General features: G+C 43.9%; 1 protein-coding gene across 1 annotated transcript in view; it reads right to left on the bottom strand.

Annotated features, from left to right (window-relative positions):
• The window catches only part of LOC147665634 (small G protein signaling modulator 1-like), a 518,897-nt gene that overhangs the window by 438,772 nt on the left and 62,284 nt on the right, over positions 1-17,841 (bottom strand). Inside the window, exon 3 of the mRNA XM_086949626.1 lies at positions 16,159-16,304. Coding sequence (XP_086805752.1) covers positions 16,159-16,304 — 146 coding nt within the window. The remainder of the gene's footprint in view (positions 1-16,158; positions 16,305-17,841) is intronic.

Below are 17,841 nucleotides of genomic sequence, written 5' to 3'. Positions count from 1 at the left end.
AGGGCTGCAGTGGCGGCGCCACTGCCTTTCAAGGTTCCTGCAATACTGTGTCTGAATTATTAGGGGCTCTGTGAACCACTGCGCTGATGGCATTTTCCTGTTGTGGTGGGAGGTTTTGATCGGGGCTAGTTTGTTGCAAGCCGTGTTTAAGTTCATCAAGTAATTGGAGGACGCCAGAGTGGGGTCCTGCTCGTTAGGAATATTGATTTCATGCATCATCTCTGTTAACTGAGCTAGATTAATGTGTTTCCAGTCTCTATAGGAGGATTGAGAGGAGGAAGTAGGAGAGGGTTTGCTGGAGTTGATTTCAATAGAGAAACAGATCGCTGAGTGGTCTGTCCAGATCAGGGGGATTACTTGGGTAACGGCTATATGGGGGTTGTTAGTGAATAGACCATCTAGAGTGTGGCCTGCTTGGTGAGTGGGTGATTTTATCATTTGCAGCAAGCTGGCAGCTGCTAAGTCCGTAGTTAGCTGCGTTGTATCAGGGTCGTTGAAGGCTTCTAGGTGAAAATTAAAGTCACCTAGTATGGTGAAGTATGGGGAGCCTGCGGCTGCTTCAATCATATTGCCTATGTTGGCAAGAAACTTAGATCTCGACCCCGGAGGGCGATAAATTAACATGCCCTTAAACGATGATTTGGCCGAGAGGCCTAATGTGAAGAGGAGAGCCTCGTACTCAGGACAGTTAGATTGTGCCATAGTAAGTTTGAACTGGTCTTTGTAGATTATTGCTATACCTCCACCTTTTTTATAGGTCTGTCTAGTCTGCATACATTGTAGTTGATTGGGGTGGCAGCTCTAAAGTCTGGGCCGGAGGCTTCGTCCCCCCATGTCTCTGTGATGAACAGAAGATCCAGTTTATACGTGTCAATCAAGTCGGCAATTTCTAGCTTGTGTTTGGGGAGTAATCTGGCATTTATGAGCGCTGCTAATACTGGTTGTGAGAAAGTTTTAGAGGGCTTGGGAGTTTCCGTTATGCAAGTAGGGCATTGATGTGGGCCCAGGATGGGGTTGGTATACCCGAAAAGTGGTGGAGCATGGGGTAGTTCTGCTACGTGTCTGAGATTAAGTAGTTCAGCAGCGGTGTAGATAAGTCTCTCCGTGTTTGGAGCCCGTCGTAGGACCGGAGCGGCAGGGGGGTAGCCCTTAGCCCGTCCTCGGCGCCGACGAGCGCAGACGAGCTTGCCTTAAGCGCGCCTTCGGCGCGCAATCGTCGTGCCCGCTGCGCTCGTCCGCTGCGCTTCCGGTTACTGTACATACTTTATCATCAGCACGGGTGACGTGGTAAGGGGCGTGGTCAGCGTAGCTGGGCGTGTCCGCAGCTGGGGAAAGGCGGCGTTGCCCTGGCAACAGTCGACCGCGTCAGCCTTCAATCGGCTGGGCGGCAGTCTGCGCGATCAAGAGGCAGTGTCCTAGGATAGATTTAGCAGTTTTAAAATCAAGTTATACACAATTAAAAATCGGTGCTAGCTCCCGGCTTTTCGCCTCAGGAGTGAGTTCTGTGAACGCCTCGCTTGTGATCAGCGAGCGCTCATATAGTGCGGAAAGGGGGCGTGGTCAGCGTAGCTGGGCGTGTCCGCAGCTGGGGAAAGGCGGCGTTGCCCTGGCAACTGTCGACCGCGTCAGCCTTCAATTGGCTGGGCGACAGTCTGCGCGATCAAGAGGCAGTGTCCTAGGATAGATTTAGCAGTTTTAAAATCAAGTTATACACAATAAAAAATCGGTGCTAGCTCCCGGCTTTTCGCCTCAGGAGTGGGTTCTGTGAACGCCTCGCTTGTGTTCAGCGAGCGCTCATATAGTGCAGAAAGGGGGCGTGGTCAGCGTAGCTGGGTGTGTCCGCAACTGGGGAAAGGCGGCGTTGCCCTGGCAACAGTCGACCGCGTCAGCCTTCAATCGGCTGGGCGGCAGTCTGCGCGATCAAGAGGCAGTGTCCTAGGATAGATTTAGCAGTTTTAAAATCAAGTTATACACAATTAAAAATCGGTGCTAGCTCCCGGCTTTTCGCCTCAGGAGTGAGTTCTGTGAACGCCATTTGAACAAGTTTAAGCTATTGGCATTGTAAATGACAATGCCTTTTATTTATGTTTTAAAAACAAAAATAAAAGGCATTGTCATTAGCAATGTCAAAAGCTCAAACCCGCGTAAATGCGAGACATATTGCATTGCAAATGCTTGTTGAGTTGGTGAGTGTGGTTTTGCTGCAGGAAAATTAAGCAATACTAATCACCGCAGAAGATGTGGAGCAAAATATTTTGTTGGAAATGTGCACCAGATTTGACGTTTATGCAATCCGGCCTAGATGTACAATTCACTCATCTCGATGGATATTAAAAAAGGTCATGGATCATGAAACAAATATTCACTGTGTGAAGAGTGAATTAAGAAGAATGAAGATGTTCACTCTGTAGAGGAAATCCGAAGTGACAGAATGAGGGCAAAAGGGCAGAGATTTCTAGGGTGTGGAAACAAGGATAGCACTTTCCATGATGCTGAGTGAATGCTCTGGGGTGTAACTGACAGGAGGCGTTTGCAAGGAGCAATTTAAAGAAAAGTCTGACTAATAATCACCTGTCCTCAGAGCACAGGCTAAACACTGTTTACCGCAGCATGGAAACATGGAAAGTGATCAGTGAAACAGTTTGCCGTGGCCCATATTACATGCAACTGTGTTTTTAACAACATGATAATGTCAAATATGTTTACATCAATGCAGAGGGGCATTGGCAGACAGGGGAAAGGAGTGGCTCAGGCTTGCTCAACCAGTAGCTTGTGAGCTACTGGTAGCTCACTAACTGCCTGTAGGCAACTCTCCTGTGTGCAGCCCAGTCTAATACAATAGAAGGTTTTGCTCAGTTAAAGTATTATATTCACATCAAAATTGAAAAGCGTGTAATCGAGTCAAAACTCATGAACTGTGTTTTGGAGAAAAATGGTTGAGTTTCAAAAATACATTTAAAACTGATATGTCCGTAAAAAATCATGTGGTGTTAGGGAGACTTATTACTAATATTACTTTGATACCAGAAGCATTGCATCTGTGGATATGTAGTACACATGTAGAAGCTTTCAACATTACTCCTGGCAACCATGTCTGATGAGCTGAGGTGATTCCCACTTCTTGCATTTGGTTGCCACTAGTGAAATAGTTTCTAATGGGGTCACTATAACAACTTTAACAATATTAGAGGATTGGGATGATTTTGATTAAACATAAGTAGCTCTTATTACTGAAAAGGCTGGTGACCCCCCCTAGAGTAGATGCATTTATCCTGCGCTCCTCTAAACCCCTTTGAAATGGAACTCTGCTCCGTCTGCTTGTCTTCAAAGTAAGGACAATTAATGCTATCTACTAGTGCAATAATTTTAATACTAGAGTACCTGCACTTCTCAGGCACTTCTCAGGGAGCAATACTAGCAATATAAGAATGTTAGACCTGACAGCCTTTGGGTGGTCTTCCCCCAACTCCCTCCACTGTTATGCCCTCGTTGTTGCTGGTTTTAGAACTCTGTGCACTTTACCACTGCTAACCAGTGCTAAACTGCATGCGCTCTCTCCCGTAAACATGTTAGAATTGACTTACACAGGTTTGGTATATTTAATTTACCTGCAAGTCTCTTTTAAAGTGGTGTACCATATATACCCAGGGGCTGTAAATTAAATGCTACTAGTGGAAATGCAGCACCGATTGTGAAACCCGCACAAGTGGCCTTTCAAACTTGTCTCAAGCCTGCCATTGCAGGGCCTTGTGTGCAGTTTACTGCCACTTCGACTTGGCATTTAAAACTAATTGCCAAGCCTTAAACCCCCTTTTATTACACACAAGGCACCCCTAGAGAAGGCCCTTGGTAACCCACAGGTCAGGGTGCTACATGTCCTGGCAGTGGCAAACAGTCTATTTTGTTTTTCACTCCTCTCATAGGTTAGCATCAGGAATTCCTTAATAGACTTTTTAGCTGCTTTCCTAATTAGAGAGGAGTAGCGTTTTCATGTTGCATATGTTTGGAATGGTTTTGATAAATCCTCTTTACTGATGAAGTTGGATTTAACATTACTGTTTTAGAAATGGCACTTTTAGAAAGTGGACATTTCTCTGCTCTTAGGTCTTGGGTGCCTTACAGCCTGTCTCCAATAAACGTCTGGTTTGGATGACAGCTACACTTTGTGCATTCCCTCTAGCCTGCCACAAACACAGGAAGGTGAGCCTCATCTGCATTCCGAGCACTCATCTGCATTGTGATGGGCCTTCCGGGCGGGGAGAAATGGGAGGGTCTAATACACTTCAATACCCCAGGGTTAGCCTGTCAGACTGGACTGGAGTGAAAGGGATTGTGTGTAATTTCAGAGGCCAGCCTTTGATGTCATCTCCACTTCAAAGGCACTTCGGAAATAAGTACTGGTTCACTGACTCACACAAATCAGACACTTCTGGATCTGCACCTAAACCTCTGTCAGAAGTACTGCTGTGTTGCTCGAAGGACTCAACTGGACTACTGATTTCAAAGGCCTGCTATTCTGTTTGATTCCCTGTTGCCTGCTGGTCTCCTTCTCTGCTGAAGGAGAGCTGGACTCTGCCTTCTTCCAAGTGATCTCCAAGGGCTTGTTGGCTTGCCTCCTGTTGCTTGAGACTCTGGGAAATCAAAGTCTCTACCCCTGCTCCTGACTCACTGGAAATGGCCCGGGTACTCGCAACACTGATTCTCGAAGCATTTCCTGTCTGTGAGTAGCAGAACCAGCACTTCAACGTGGTTATGGAAGTACAATCAGCACATTCGATTCACAACCATAGCTTTGCCTCCAGAGATCAACACATTAGACAGTGCATCGCCGCCGCTGCAGCTTGATGAGATCGACACATACCCTAGACTGCAAGGCAGAAACCAGCACATTGATTGACACCTCTTGACTCTGGCACCCGTCTTCGGAACGACTCATCGCCCTCACTGCGTGGAGAAGATCGACACATCAAGCTGCTTAAAACCAGGATAGATAGTTACTTTGTTCACCGGGGCCTGCACCGGTCCTGTAGCCGGACAGTGCTCCATCGCGGTCGGCCCAGACTTGGCTTTTTTCCCTCAGTCCAGCGCGACCTAAAGCAACCTTGTCATCTGTACTTGCTTCTAAGCACTTAGTGCATTTATTTCTTCAAAATTCACTATCCCAACTGCTACATTCTGGATGTTTATTGTTATTGGTCTTATTTTACTCAGATAAATATTCTATATTTTTCTAAACTGTTGTTGAGTAGTTTTGTGGTGTTTTTAATGTGGTACTGTATGAGTTATTGCACAAATACTTTACACATTGCCTTCTTAGTCAAGCCTGCCTCCTCTGTACCGAGCTACCAAAGGCTGAGCACAGGAAAATTTAGGTTGTGTTGTGACTTACCGTGACTAGTATTGTGGTCGCTTCTTGGACAGAGTGCAAACTAGAGACCCACTGCCTAAACAAAGAGTATCTGCACTTCACAGAAGCAACAGTAAGTATCTATAATGATATATTTTCATTTCAAGTACTTCTCTCCATGTACAATGTGGTGTCTATGTACGAGAGATGGCAGAGTGGAGATGATCTACACGGCAACACCACGGTCTGGAGTTAAGGTATGCCTGTAGTGTTATAAAATGGGCAGTCTTGACCGGAAGTGCTGCACTTGGGCAAGAAGACGAGCACCACAGGACATTGAGGGATGAAGAGCAAGTGAAGGGCCTGCCCCTAATACTCCACCATCAGAGGTGAAGGAAGGACAGGCAGTCTACCAGAACTCTGCTTGGTAAGGCCGGAAGAAGGTTACAAGATAGCTGGCAACCCACATTAGTGGGCACAGCCACAGTTTGGAGGCTTGAGACTATAACAGGACTTAGCAGACTCAATTATTATAGATGGACATGATTCCGACTACCATGAGTTTGATGGGTGGATGGTGCTCTCAACAACCAAATGAAATAGACTACACCTACTCCTCTTTCCTACAGTACATATACCAGACTATATCATTTTTTGGCAAGCTCCAGGGTTCCCTTCACAGGTCAATATGATATAGCACAATTGCCCTTTCTGATCATGCCCACTTTTATGAAATCTGCCAAAGAATTAGAGGCAGAGGTTAAATTAAAAGCTCCTCCGGGACACCCGTCAGAGATGAAGAGTTCTAAATTTGTACACTGCTTAAAATGGCAAGAGGGGAACTGATCAGGGGGCCTGTGGAATGTTCTTTTATCCCTTTGCCCCGGACACGATTTCACGGCATTGCGGCACTTCCACAAAATGGGGCCGCGTCGGCAGTTGGCAGCACTAGCGAGGTAGTGCTCCTGTCGGCCAACGGCCGACGGGAGCACGCAAGGGGGGGGGGCACTGTGAAATATGCCAGTTCCAGTTTAAACAATGCTAGGGCTGAGGTAAGAGCAGCTAGAAGCACAACTAGAGAAGCTGGAAGTGTTACATCTAATAGAGCCATGAAAATCCGGCATTAACTGGTGGCAGTCAGAGAACAGGTTAAAGCATTCTATTTGAACAAGGCTGAATATGAACTGCTAAGAGAGTTACCAGAGTTGGAAGAACAAGTATCAACTAATAGCATTGGCTGGGACCCCAAGAAAAGACAACCAAACTACTGTAATAGTGTTTTGTCATTTCCATTGCCCATTATATTAGGTGGAGGATCCTTCACAGGATGTCGTGACAGGCTACATGGAGAACCCATACTGACACCCAAACAATCACAGTCATTATACTGACTCATAATGACAGAGGAAGTCATAATTGTGATTGTATGGTGTAAAACGGGCAAAACGTAGTGCCGGCTCGCTCAGAACGGCGGTGGTGGGGTCGGGGGGGATTAAACAAAAATAAAAAATCTACCTTCTCTGCTGCACGCCTCTTCTGCCGCTGCACGCCACTCCCCCTTTGCTGAAAGCACTAGAAGCACTCAGGCTTTCGGGCTCTCCCTGCTAATCATGACACTGCAGAAGCAGAGTCGTGTTTGGCCTGAGCATCCTGTTTGGATGCTCAGGGAGTGCCTCGGGAGGCTGGGCATGTTCTCCACGGGGCTGTGCAACGTAGCCCAAGGGAGAACATGGCAAGTGGGCATGACTGTTTGGTTGGCCCTATAGTGCAAACCACTCCTCCCGTGCTCTGGCGTTAGGAAGCCAGCCCCACATTCCCAAAAAAGAAGAAAAATATAATAAAATCTTGTTATTATCATTTTATTTTTTTCACTGTTGCAATAGCAGTGGGGCGACGCTCCTCTGAGTGTTCAAGATTCCTTGTACCGGATGTAGAACAGGAGAGGAGAGTGCCCTGGAGAAAAGATGTAGCAGGAGATACATTTGCTGCTGTCTGCTGTATATTGCTGTTCCAGTAAGAAATCTCCACATACTTTATTGCACTTGAATTATTGGACACGTTCTGTGGACATCTCCCACCCTTTGTTGACAAGGCAGCTTAATGCATTTACGGACTCCAAAACAACCTGTGCTACTATAAGGGAAGCAAGGTTAATAGTCATTCCAAAGCGGACTAACAATCCTACATGCCTTAGTTTATATTTCCCTGCATTCTTACTAAATGTTGATGCTAAGATATTGAGACGCATTTTAGCACCCCTTTTGGGGCCAATATTGCAAGGCCTCCTAGAAACAGGCATTCAGGTTTCATTTTCAATAGACATTGTGGAGACATTACGAAAAATATTCTATCTACATATGTTCTCACTAGACACAGAGATGTTGTTTGACTGCGTAGCATATGGTTCCTTAGATGAAAAACTGAGTGATTTGGCTCTGGCCCACAATTTTAACAGTTGGTCATGGCTGGGATGAGAAAACTATAGGCATAAATTGGGTTAAGGGAGATCCCTCCTTTCCAATGTGATCCTCAGTGGCACAAGACAAGGTTGCCACGTCGCCCCACTAATGGTCGGCCTTAAAATGGAGCCATTTGCGGTACGGAACTACAGAAATATTAAAATATTGTGTTGGTGGAAGCACACTATTCTTGTATGGCTATGACGTGCCGGTATCACTAATTCCCTTGTTCCATCCCATCTTTAATGGACAATTAGAGGCAGAATAGCAGGTACTGGGGTTTAGAACTTAAATCCAATAAACTGAGATCCTGAATGTGCCAGTCAGACAGGCTCAGCTTTCAGAGTTGAAGGCATGCTTTCATTTTAAATGGTCTAGAGACTTTACAACATAAGCGGGAATATTGTTAAATTTAATAGTGCAGTGACTGATTTCATCCAACTGTCGCAGGAGCTGTAGAATGTTCTCCAACCACGGCACATAAGGAGGTGTGTGGTGATAAACCGGGCTATACTTCCTAAAATCATATGTCTTACTCGGGGCTTATTTCCCCCTATGACCACTCCATGATCCAAGTTAGTGAGATTGCAATGTTGGCTCAACACCTAAAAACAGCTACACTAGTTATGGATGGAATGAATTCAATGATGATCAGTCCAGGGGATGTGTGAGGCTGGTTGACCGGTTTGTTCACTCTGTCCTCAAATCATTTCAGACTCTTAAAGGGGAACTTAATATCCAAGAGCATAAGAGATACCACTGCTACACACTTTTCCAGTGGGCCCATCAATCAATTGTAAACCACAAGCTAATAGGCAGCCGATACATTTTGAGAAGTGAGAAAACAAGAAACCAGTACCTGAGATATCACAAAGAAAACCACATGACAACAAATGTTATAGGCTAAACTGAGCATTCACTCAATAAGAAAAATTAGGAGGGCATATACAGCGGTGACCCCGTATCGGAATTATACACTAGTAAAGCAGCATGATTGGGACACTAGACAAATGAAGTACTGTTGGTTGAGTTTCATGGTGTCTGCTGCTCTGATATATTTGCTCTGGCACTGTGAGAAATGACACCTTTCCAGGAAAATGGTACATGGGGATTTTGAGCGTGAGCACCAGACTTGCAGTTTATATGGTGCTGAAACTCTAAAGCACAGACCTTCCTCATGCATTCACTAAGGGCTAGAGAATTGTCACCAGAACGATGTGCTATGAGGAAGATAATAAAGCTTCTCAGGGGAATGGGAAGGGACCAACAGATACAAAAAATGAATTATCGAGTTTAGGGTATTCTGGGCATGGAGAAACTGACTGTCACTAGGGTGGAGAGCCACTCATTCAAGATAAATGGACACTGTATAAAAAACATAATTTTACAACGGAATTTAGGACGTGGCCTAAAAATTGATAGAGGGGTTGAAACTCAACCCAATAAACCGGTCATGGATGCCTTCATTCATGTGCTTGTACTGAAGAGAGGAATTTTTGTACAAACATTTGTACAACAAATTCACAAGGGGTTATCAACTAATGTGGATACATATGTCAATGGGAGGGGGAGTGGAGGTTGGGGGACGAAGAAGTTGGACCTGCCAAAAGCGGTTATTAGATTTGCGATTATTCGTCAGCAAATGATGTGTTATCTCTCAAAATTTCAAAAACAATGTTTGTTCCATAACATTTATGCAGACTGAACTGCAGCTTATAGTGTGGTACATCACAGTCAATTCCCTCAGAAAAACTGGTTTAAAGTATGCCACCACATCACAATTATTACATGTAAAAACTGTGATTTATTTATAAAGTGAGCATTTGTAATGCAGTGAACGACAATAAAGAGGCTGGTTCAGAGTGTGGAAAGGTCACAAGAATGAGGTGACGGGCTGAGGGGGAAGGTGGGACGGACTTGAAATATAGAGGAAGAGATCATATGAAGGGACCAGGAACTACAGAAGCAACAAATACTGACATCTGCACCATATAGACAGGGCCACTGGAATTACGCGATTGTTAGGACGCTGTGATTTTTGCATTTTTACAGATTTGCCACACAATCTTTCCTCTGCTGTATAATTTGCAGTTTTTATCAAAAAGGAAATATTTTATGTTGCTCAAACCGTTCAGAAGTTACTAATTATGCAGTGACACTTGTTAAAGCACAGTGGAAGGCCCTTTGCAAAGCTGGACTGGTCACCTTTCTGTTGCTTATTGCTATAATTGGTTGCCTAATCAGTACTACTAAGATGCAACGAATGCCCAGACAGTTTCCTTTTCTTGCCATATAATTTACTAAACACTGCCCCATAATTTGGCCCTCTCCTGCTGCATAATTCAAGGGGCGCTGCATATAGTTCAAAAGAAATTTGGTCAAAGAGTGAAAATTAGTAGGTCTTGGGGGTTCTTCTGGAATTGCAGCAGATTTGTCTCTTCCATTGGAGGAAGAGTCAACAAGTTCAGAAGATTTAGTGTTTGTGTTGTAAAACAAGGGCTACCAACATATTGTATGTGGCATTTTGGTATAACTGGCAAGCCTGGGCTCAAGGTTCTTAGATTTTATGCTGGCAAGTATTTGGTGATCCTATTCTGTAAGAAGACCGGTCCACAGCAGTAGGGAACAGAAGCCAACACACTCATTGCTATTCTCAATTATGCCTTCAATGCCAACATCCACATTTAAGATCCTTCATAAATCATACCCATGACTTCCCCCCCAATCCAACCTAACATAACTAAAAAGCCTCAGAAAAATATATAAAAACCATGGTTAGCATCCCACATCACGCATTACTCACATGGAATCACAGAAACCTCCATAAGAAATAAAGGGATTTTAAAAGCTATCAAACTCACTTCCAAAACTACCAGTACAACACGTAATTGACTGATGCGAAACTACCAACAAATCATTTGTAGAGAAGATCAACACAATACAACACGTGGATAACTAACATTAAACATACTGCTACCATGCCATCCATTCCACCACTAAAAAAATATCCAGGTGGTCAATCTCTGAAAACTTTCTTAATTGAAGACATCCTAGCCAACCATTCTCTTTCAAGACAAGAACATATAAATAGGACATTTCAACTCAGCCAACCTGAAATCCTTAACTGGAGAGAAATTCACTGCGCTTCGTCATGCACAGCATCTTCCCAAACAATCTGTAGGGTCAGATGATCCTGGCTGAGTAGCCGTGTTGCTCCTCATTTTATCATTCTGACCAAACCAGCATTTTTTCCTGGCAAGGGACTTCTGCCTTGGACAGGAGTGCTACATGTAATGGATACTGCTCACCAACAAAGTGCTCCTCTTTGGAGGGTGGTGTACACCCAAAGTCGTGGGTGACTACCATCCCTCTGACCAGGCCATAGCACATATATCGGTTGGTGGCAGCTTATGCATAGATCTTGCGTACAGGCCTTATACCAGTATGGAAACTGCCTGCAGGCTCTTTCTCTTTCAATATGAGTAGTTGGTCATGCCTAAATAACCTGATTTTCTCTTAGCATTCACATTGTGTGTAGTAGAGCATCATAGTTCACCAATGTTGAAGAAACCAGCCTCAATGAGCATACACACATCAAAACCTGATAAGACAATGGGCTTCGGCTACTTTTCTTACTGTAACGTTTGAATGTGAGACTCAGAACATGTGTAGTCCATTACCACAGAGGACAATATAGAGTATAAGTTGGCCCTTATTCAGAACCTGATAGTATACGGGCTATTCATCTAGATTACTAATCAATTTATACTAGTTAACCTTTTATTCTAAAACAGATAACAATGAGATATACGTGACATATTTTCTGTGTGTTGTTTGCGGTGTGTCTCCTTTTAGTAACAGCGTGCTCTATAATGCCATATTCCAAAATGGCAAACATTGTAACCAAAAACAATCTTCATGATTAAGACTTAAATGACCTTGTAACCTCCACAAATGTCAAAGGTTTGGAGAGGAGATCAATCAGCAGTTAACCGAGTTCATATTAGCATCTAGCTTCAGCGATTTTAGGAACAGTAATAATGGGACCAACTCCGTATTCCAAAACGACCAATCAGGTTTCAGACAACGCTGCTTTACTCAGACAACCCAAGTCCATGTTGGGGGTGCCACATTTTTTATAATCGCAAATTGTGATCCTTTCTTTCTCTTCCAGTTTAACCTGTCAGCAGCCTTTGACACAGTCCACCATCAAGCCTTTCTCAATATACTCTTACTGTGGATAAGGTTCCAGGAATATGCTGTGTTCGTTTTAAGGTTCGCCTGCACTGTGCTTGTGAAATCTATTTTTTATTGATATCCTGTCCAGCTGATTACAAGTGCATTAGGATATAATGCATTTGTAACAATGTAAATGGGATATGCCTCACGTTTGTGACAGAGTGCCCGTTCCACAGACTCTAAATAAGTCCCAGAGTAATCTTTAAAACACCTTGTGCAAAACCTACCAAATGGAGCCCGAGGGCTTTCTCTGCCTCTGGGACAGCATTCCACTCAAAATACACCTTCTGTCATCTCTTTTAAAGTTCAGAAATGCTTTAAAAATCTGACTTTTCTCAGAATAACTCAGCAAATTCAACACTATCAGCCGTTGCCCATCCTTTAACGCTAAAAGACTCCAAAAATAAATAATGAACATACACTTTATCATAAAGAACATTTTGCAAAATTAGAACTTTCAATAAAATGTTAGGTAATTAACTGCTTTACATGTTTGTGTCTGCAGATTTAATATCTGATTAATAACCTCTGCAACTTTAAAGGAATGCAGAACTGTTATCTTTTTATTCAGATTTTCACTTTCTGCATATTAAAGTTGATAAGTGTTTTCAGGAATACAATTTCACCATTTGATTTATAGTCAGGAATGTGTTATAATAAATGAACTGTCCCTTCTTATAAAAACAAGCATTGAAAATGCAATAGGTCGCACCTTTGATTAAGTTAAAGCCATTTACTTTGCTAATGGTATTGTAAAGCAAAGCAAATGGCTTTAACTTAATCAAAGGTGAGACCTATTGCATTTGTAATGCTTGTTTATCCCTGCTTGTTTCCCTTTGTCACTGTTTTTGTAGTAGTATGTAGTAGTATTTGTATAGCGCACCGAATCGACCCCCGAAGGGGTATCTCAGGCGCTTGTACGCATACCGCTGTGGAACCCTTCCTGGCTTTTCCCTGTGAAGTGCCAACTCCTGGGCACCCCCAAGGTGAAGCCAGGCATCCAAGCGTTGTTGGGGCCGTTGTGGAGATTAAGCAAGCTATTGCCCAGAGTTGCAGAGTGGGACCCATGATTAGACTAGGCACCGAGGCGAGAATTATCAAGTCCGCGGAAATTGAGCCCAAGACCCACCGAGGCGGGAATTGAACCCTGGTCCCGGGCTAGACCTCTGCATCAGGGTCTGCCGCTCTAACCATTGAGCCACACTTTTCTGTCTTCCTCTTCTGATCTCTTTCTCTGTTTTGTGTTTTTCTCTGCCTTGGTTCGGATCAAAGTCTGTTAAGGAAAAATAAGTGCAGGTCCACGAAAATAAGTGCTGGTGGGCCTCACATTCAACCACTGGCTCAGATTAAGCACTGGCTACTCACACCTGTCATGGGACAGTGGGGGAGCTTTGGAGTGAGTGAGCTACTCACAACTGACAAAAGAACTGAGGTCACAGGGGAAAGTTCCTACCCTCTGTGTCATCTTGACAACGTGTTATTTGGATTGTATGTGATAATCTTACACACACATTGATGTGAACACAGGGTGATGCGCAGCAAATAAATCCATTTAAACACTGGGCAAACTAGTCACACGCAGGTTTGATAGAGGCTCCTTATCACTGTTTTCATGTGTGTCAGGCCACTTTGTTCAATTACAGATTAACACAAGAGCTACCAGAATGTCATCATTTGTCAACCAAAAACACAGAGCTCATTTTATTCTCACTCCATGCATGAGTTATCTGGTCCTGATGTTTTTCTTTACTTTCCAGGAACATAATCAGAAGAAAAGAACAACAAGGGCCTGAATGCAAAGAAAAATCCTTGTCTGGATATGGCTACTCCTGGAATCTTGACAGTTTTTGGTGAAGATCTGTGTTGTGATCCCTGGAATTTGTGAGTTACTAGCACCTGACATATGAGGCATCTTCAGATGTCCACACTGGATGAGGAATATCACACGTGTCTTTGCAAGAGTTTTGTAATGTAGCTGAGGAATGCCAGAACTGTTCCTTCATGACTATGGCTGCTGAGAACTCCATGGCCCAGAATTTACTGTTTGCAACGTTCAGAGCTCCAGAAACCGAGAGCTTGAAGTGGGTGACAAGAATCTGGGATCATTTTCGTTTCCCCATCAATCACTTTCCAGATTTCAGACCTCTGCACTACGTGGAAGGGGTGTGGGTCAGGACGGCCCGCCTTGGGGTGCCCACTGCTCTCACCTAGCAGCCAGCGGCGGGGAGTTATGCGAGGAATCCCCCAAGAATGTGGCCTGTTTGTTGTGGGTTCCCGGGGCCGGGGGAGCGGCGGCCAGGCCCGCCTGATGGCTCCTAGCTGGGCCTGCATCGAGAGCTGGAATGTGCCTTTTTCCCTAGATCCGCTGACCCCTGGGCGCCCAGTCAGATATTCGCCACCCAACCATTTCCTGCCAAATCATGTGTTTCCTCATCAAAGGGGGCCCCATGGGAAGGGCGGAGCCGGGCAGAGGTCTAGGCAGTGCCCTCCCAGACCCCGTGAGGTCTGAGGCCAGCAGAAGGAGTGCAGGCAGCTATGAACATAGGCAGTTGGAGGGATTGCATGTCTGCACACTAGGGGACAGTCACATGCACTGCACATGGGCGCAAAAGTGGATGTGAGCAAATACCGCCAAACAGCAGGCACCACACGCCGCACGTAAACACACAGCTATGGAGGCAGGCAGACAACAGAGAGACTGTACACGTGCACACACGAGCATACCGACTCATCAGCGTGAACACTGGCCTGCCCTCCCACATATTGTAAACCTGCACAAACACATCATGGACAGGGGAATTGCTCATGGATAAACACATACACACTCAAGCATACATGGACGCAGGAACAGACAGTGCAAATGCATAAATGCAGATCTGCGTGAACAAGATTCAATTCATCGTAGCGATATATAAGTTACATTTAAAACAAGTTCTTAACAAGTACTCTGTGGTGAATTTACTGTCTAAAATATACTGCATGACACAATAAGGAGGGGCCCGACGAGGAGAGGGACGGAAAGCGAAAGCATGCCGCCATGCACACGTACGGACAAAAAAATGAGCTCGCATGTGCACATCCCTACGCTAATAAACAAACAATGGCGTCGGGCTGTCCACATGCGCGAGCATTGTTTTGTCCGTACGCGTGCATGTTCAGCTTTGTGGAAGGCAAGAGCAGCCATCTTTGTCCATCTGTACGCGCGTGCATTCCTCTTTGGCTGAATTAATCGCAAAAGGCCCTCACAAAGCAAGAGCAACGCATGCGCTGCTTTCGCCGGGTGAAACCTAAAAAGATGGTAAGATTTAGTAAACCATAGTTGTGGTTAGAAGCAGCTTAGCGGCGCAGACTTAAAGACTGGTCTTAAGTGTGCCCAGCCCCTATGCTTTAACTACTGGTGCCACGATTCAGTGAGGATTTCGAATGAAGCATGTTTTTTTTTAAAAACTTTGATTGAATGGGTAAAACTGGAAATGAACACTTCATCCCAGAATATCTCTATCTTTAGACAAAATCTTGATTTTGTTCCTAGTATCAAGAGTAATCTATTTTGAGTATATTTTTATACTGTGACTCTATTTAGCTCGATTCTGTTTGTTTTTATTGATTCATATCTATGACTCATATAATAGGATTGTGTTGGTATGCATTGTCAACCATCACAGGTGGTCATATAACATATAAGTGAATATATTAAAAACGTTTTTGATGTGATTAAAATAGGCAACTCCTGCTAGGAAAAATGAGAATGAGAATAAACTAACTAGGGTTATGTCCCAGATTAAAAACACATTCGGGGGCGTCAATCGAGAATATTTATGCGCCAATCTTTAGTGACGTCATATGGTAAAGAGCAAATGAATAGTGAATTTAGGATTGCCTTCTAAACTGCAACGTTCCATTGATTTTATGACGTCGGTTTTGAAACTTAACGTAATTTTTTTTTTAAATGCAGAAAAAGGTGCAGGAAGTGGGAGAGGACACTCCATTTTCCAGGTTTACTAGGCATAGAAGATTGCAGAAATTGACAAACAATGAATCCTTATAAACAAATACCAACGAAATGGAGAAAATATATAAAACATTGCAAGCCTAAATTGGAAAGACACTTACACACAAGGCAGGTCGTTTTGTGGGTGAATCTTGTCTACAATGAGAGCCGTGAATACGGTGCCTTTGGACAAGCTCATCTGCAGAGGGATCGGTCCAGAAATGATCTGCTGTTTTCATCTTTGTGTATTCAAGAGCACATGGCCCAACTATAAAGGAAAAAAGTTAAACAATAAAATGCAACATTCAGTGAAATCCGGAAACATAACTGCTAAAGACTGACCATCATTGAATATATATTCCTACAAGAGTTCATTTCCATGGGTGTTCAAAAAAATGCCACCTGAACCAAAATTTCCCTACATTAGAGTTTGAGCCCTGTAGGTATCATCATGCAGGCAGAGTAAAGTCCTCCACCTACCCGAAGTCCTGTCGCTGGCTGGTCTTGGAGACAGAGGAGGCCACACAAGAATTCAGTACCTCCTCCCATTTGTTCCACCCTCCATGTATTTTTCACGCAGTTCACATAAGATCATGAATTACAGGGACTGATGTATGGTAAACACCATTGCAAGAGATGTAGCTTCGCAGTCAGTCACTGAGAATACACATCAACTGCCGAGTTTGTACGTTCTGATGGCCCAGAGCAAAATCCTCCCACTCATCCCCACTTTTTTTTATCTCAAAACTGGTATTCAAACTACAAACTTTTTGGAGCACCTGAAATACTGCACCTCCCTTTATTAAGGCATTCCTCAATAAGTACTATCTAGCTAGCTGGTGGAATTAAATGCCTCAGTTCATCTTATTCTTGGGCTCAAAATACATATCCATACCTCCTCACACCTGCCTTTGCTCCATTGTCTACCAATATCCAAGTTCAAGTACTTGCTACACTGCATTCCTCTGCCGCAAATCTGCATACAGTGCTTTGTATAAAACAAGTTACTTACCATATCTTTCATAGATTCACATGCTTGAATCTTCTCCATCGTCATGGTGGGAGTCCCATGGTATTTAAAACAAGCAGTACCATATAAGTACATTAACAGATACAGAGAAAGCAATTGACATTGTTAACCTATTCACGTTTTTTTATCAGACCCAAAACTCAGCCAATCAGAAACAAGACCCTGAACCACTCTTTCAGCAGAGCCACCAGGCCTCAAATTCGGAGCACAAGCATAAAAGAGAATAACATATATTATTGAGGTGTAGGGGTGGTGAGTGCTCTAAATAAAAAAAGCAATAGAGGCCCCTGAAATACTTTAGGCAGGGGACCAGAGGAAATAAAATGAAACAGTAAACAAAACAAAAGCACTCTGCCGCTGATGGCGTGAAGTGGAATGTCTTGCTCTGAACTGGGACAAACGTTCCCTCAGAAAGACCAAACCACCCAAATAAATAAGCTGATTGACATAAGTTGATACATCAAGTTATACCTATTTAAGGCAACTTGCTGTCAATACATTATAATTCCTTTAAATAAAACAGTATGGTACAAAAACAAATATTATTTCATAATATGAAGACACAATTTACGTCCCCCACTCCGACAAACATTCATGTCAGGTGCACCACCTCTTAAGGCTGTTCATAAGGGTAGTGCTCTTGGAAAGTGTCATAACTATGAGACACAGACTGTTGAGGTCAGCTCAGGGAGCTTCTCTCACACACAACTTGTGATTAGAAATCTGAGGTGTGGTGGCTCTGTAGGGGAAGAGTGGTTCAGGGTCTTGTCTCCGA

This window comes from Lissotriton vulgaris, unplaced genomic scaffold (assembly GCF_964263255.1).
Source record: "Lissotriton vulgaris unplaced genomic scaffold, aLisVul1.2 SCAFFOLD_1463, whole genome shotgun sequence".
NCBI classification, from domain to species: domain Eukaryota; kingdom Metazoa; phylum Chordata; class Amphibia; order Caudata; family Salamandridae; genus Lissotriton; species Lissotriton vulgaris.
Note: the sequence above shows the minus strand (reverse complement) of the source record. Positions and strands in the feature narration are given on the sequence as shown.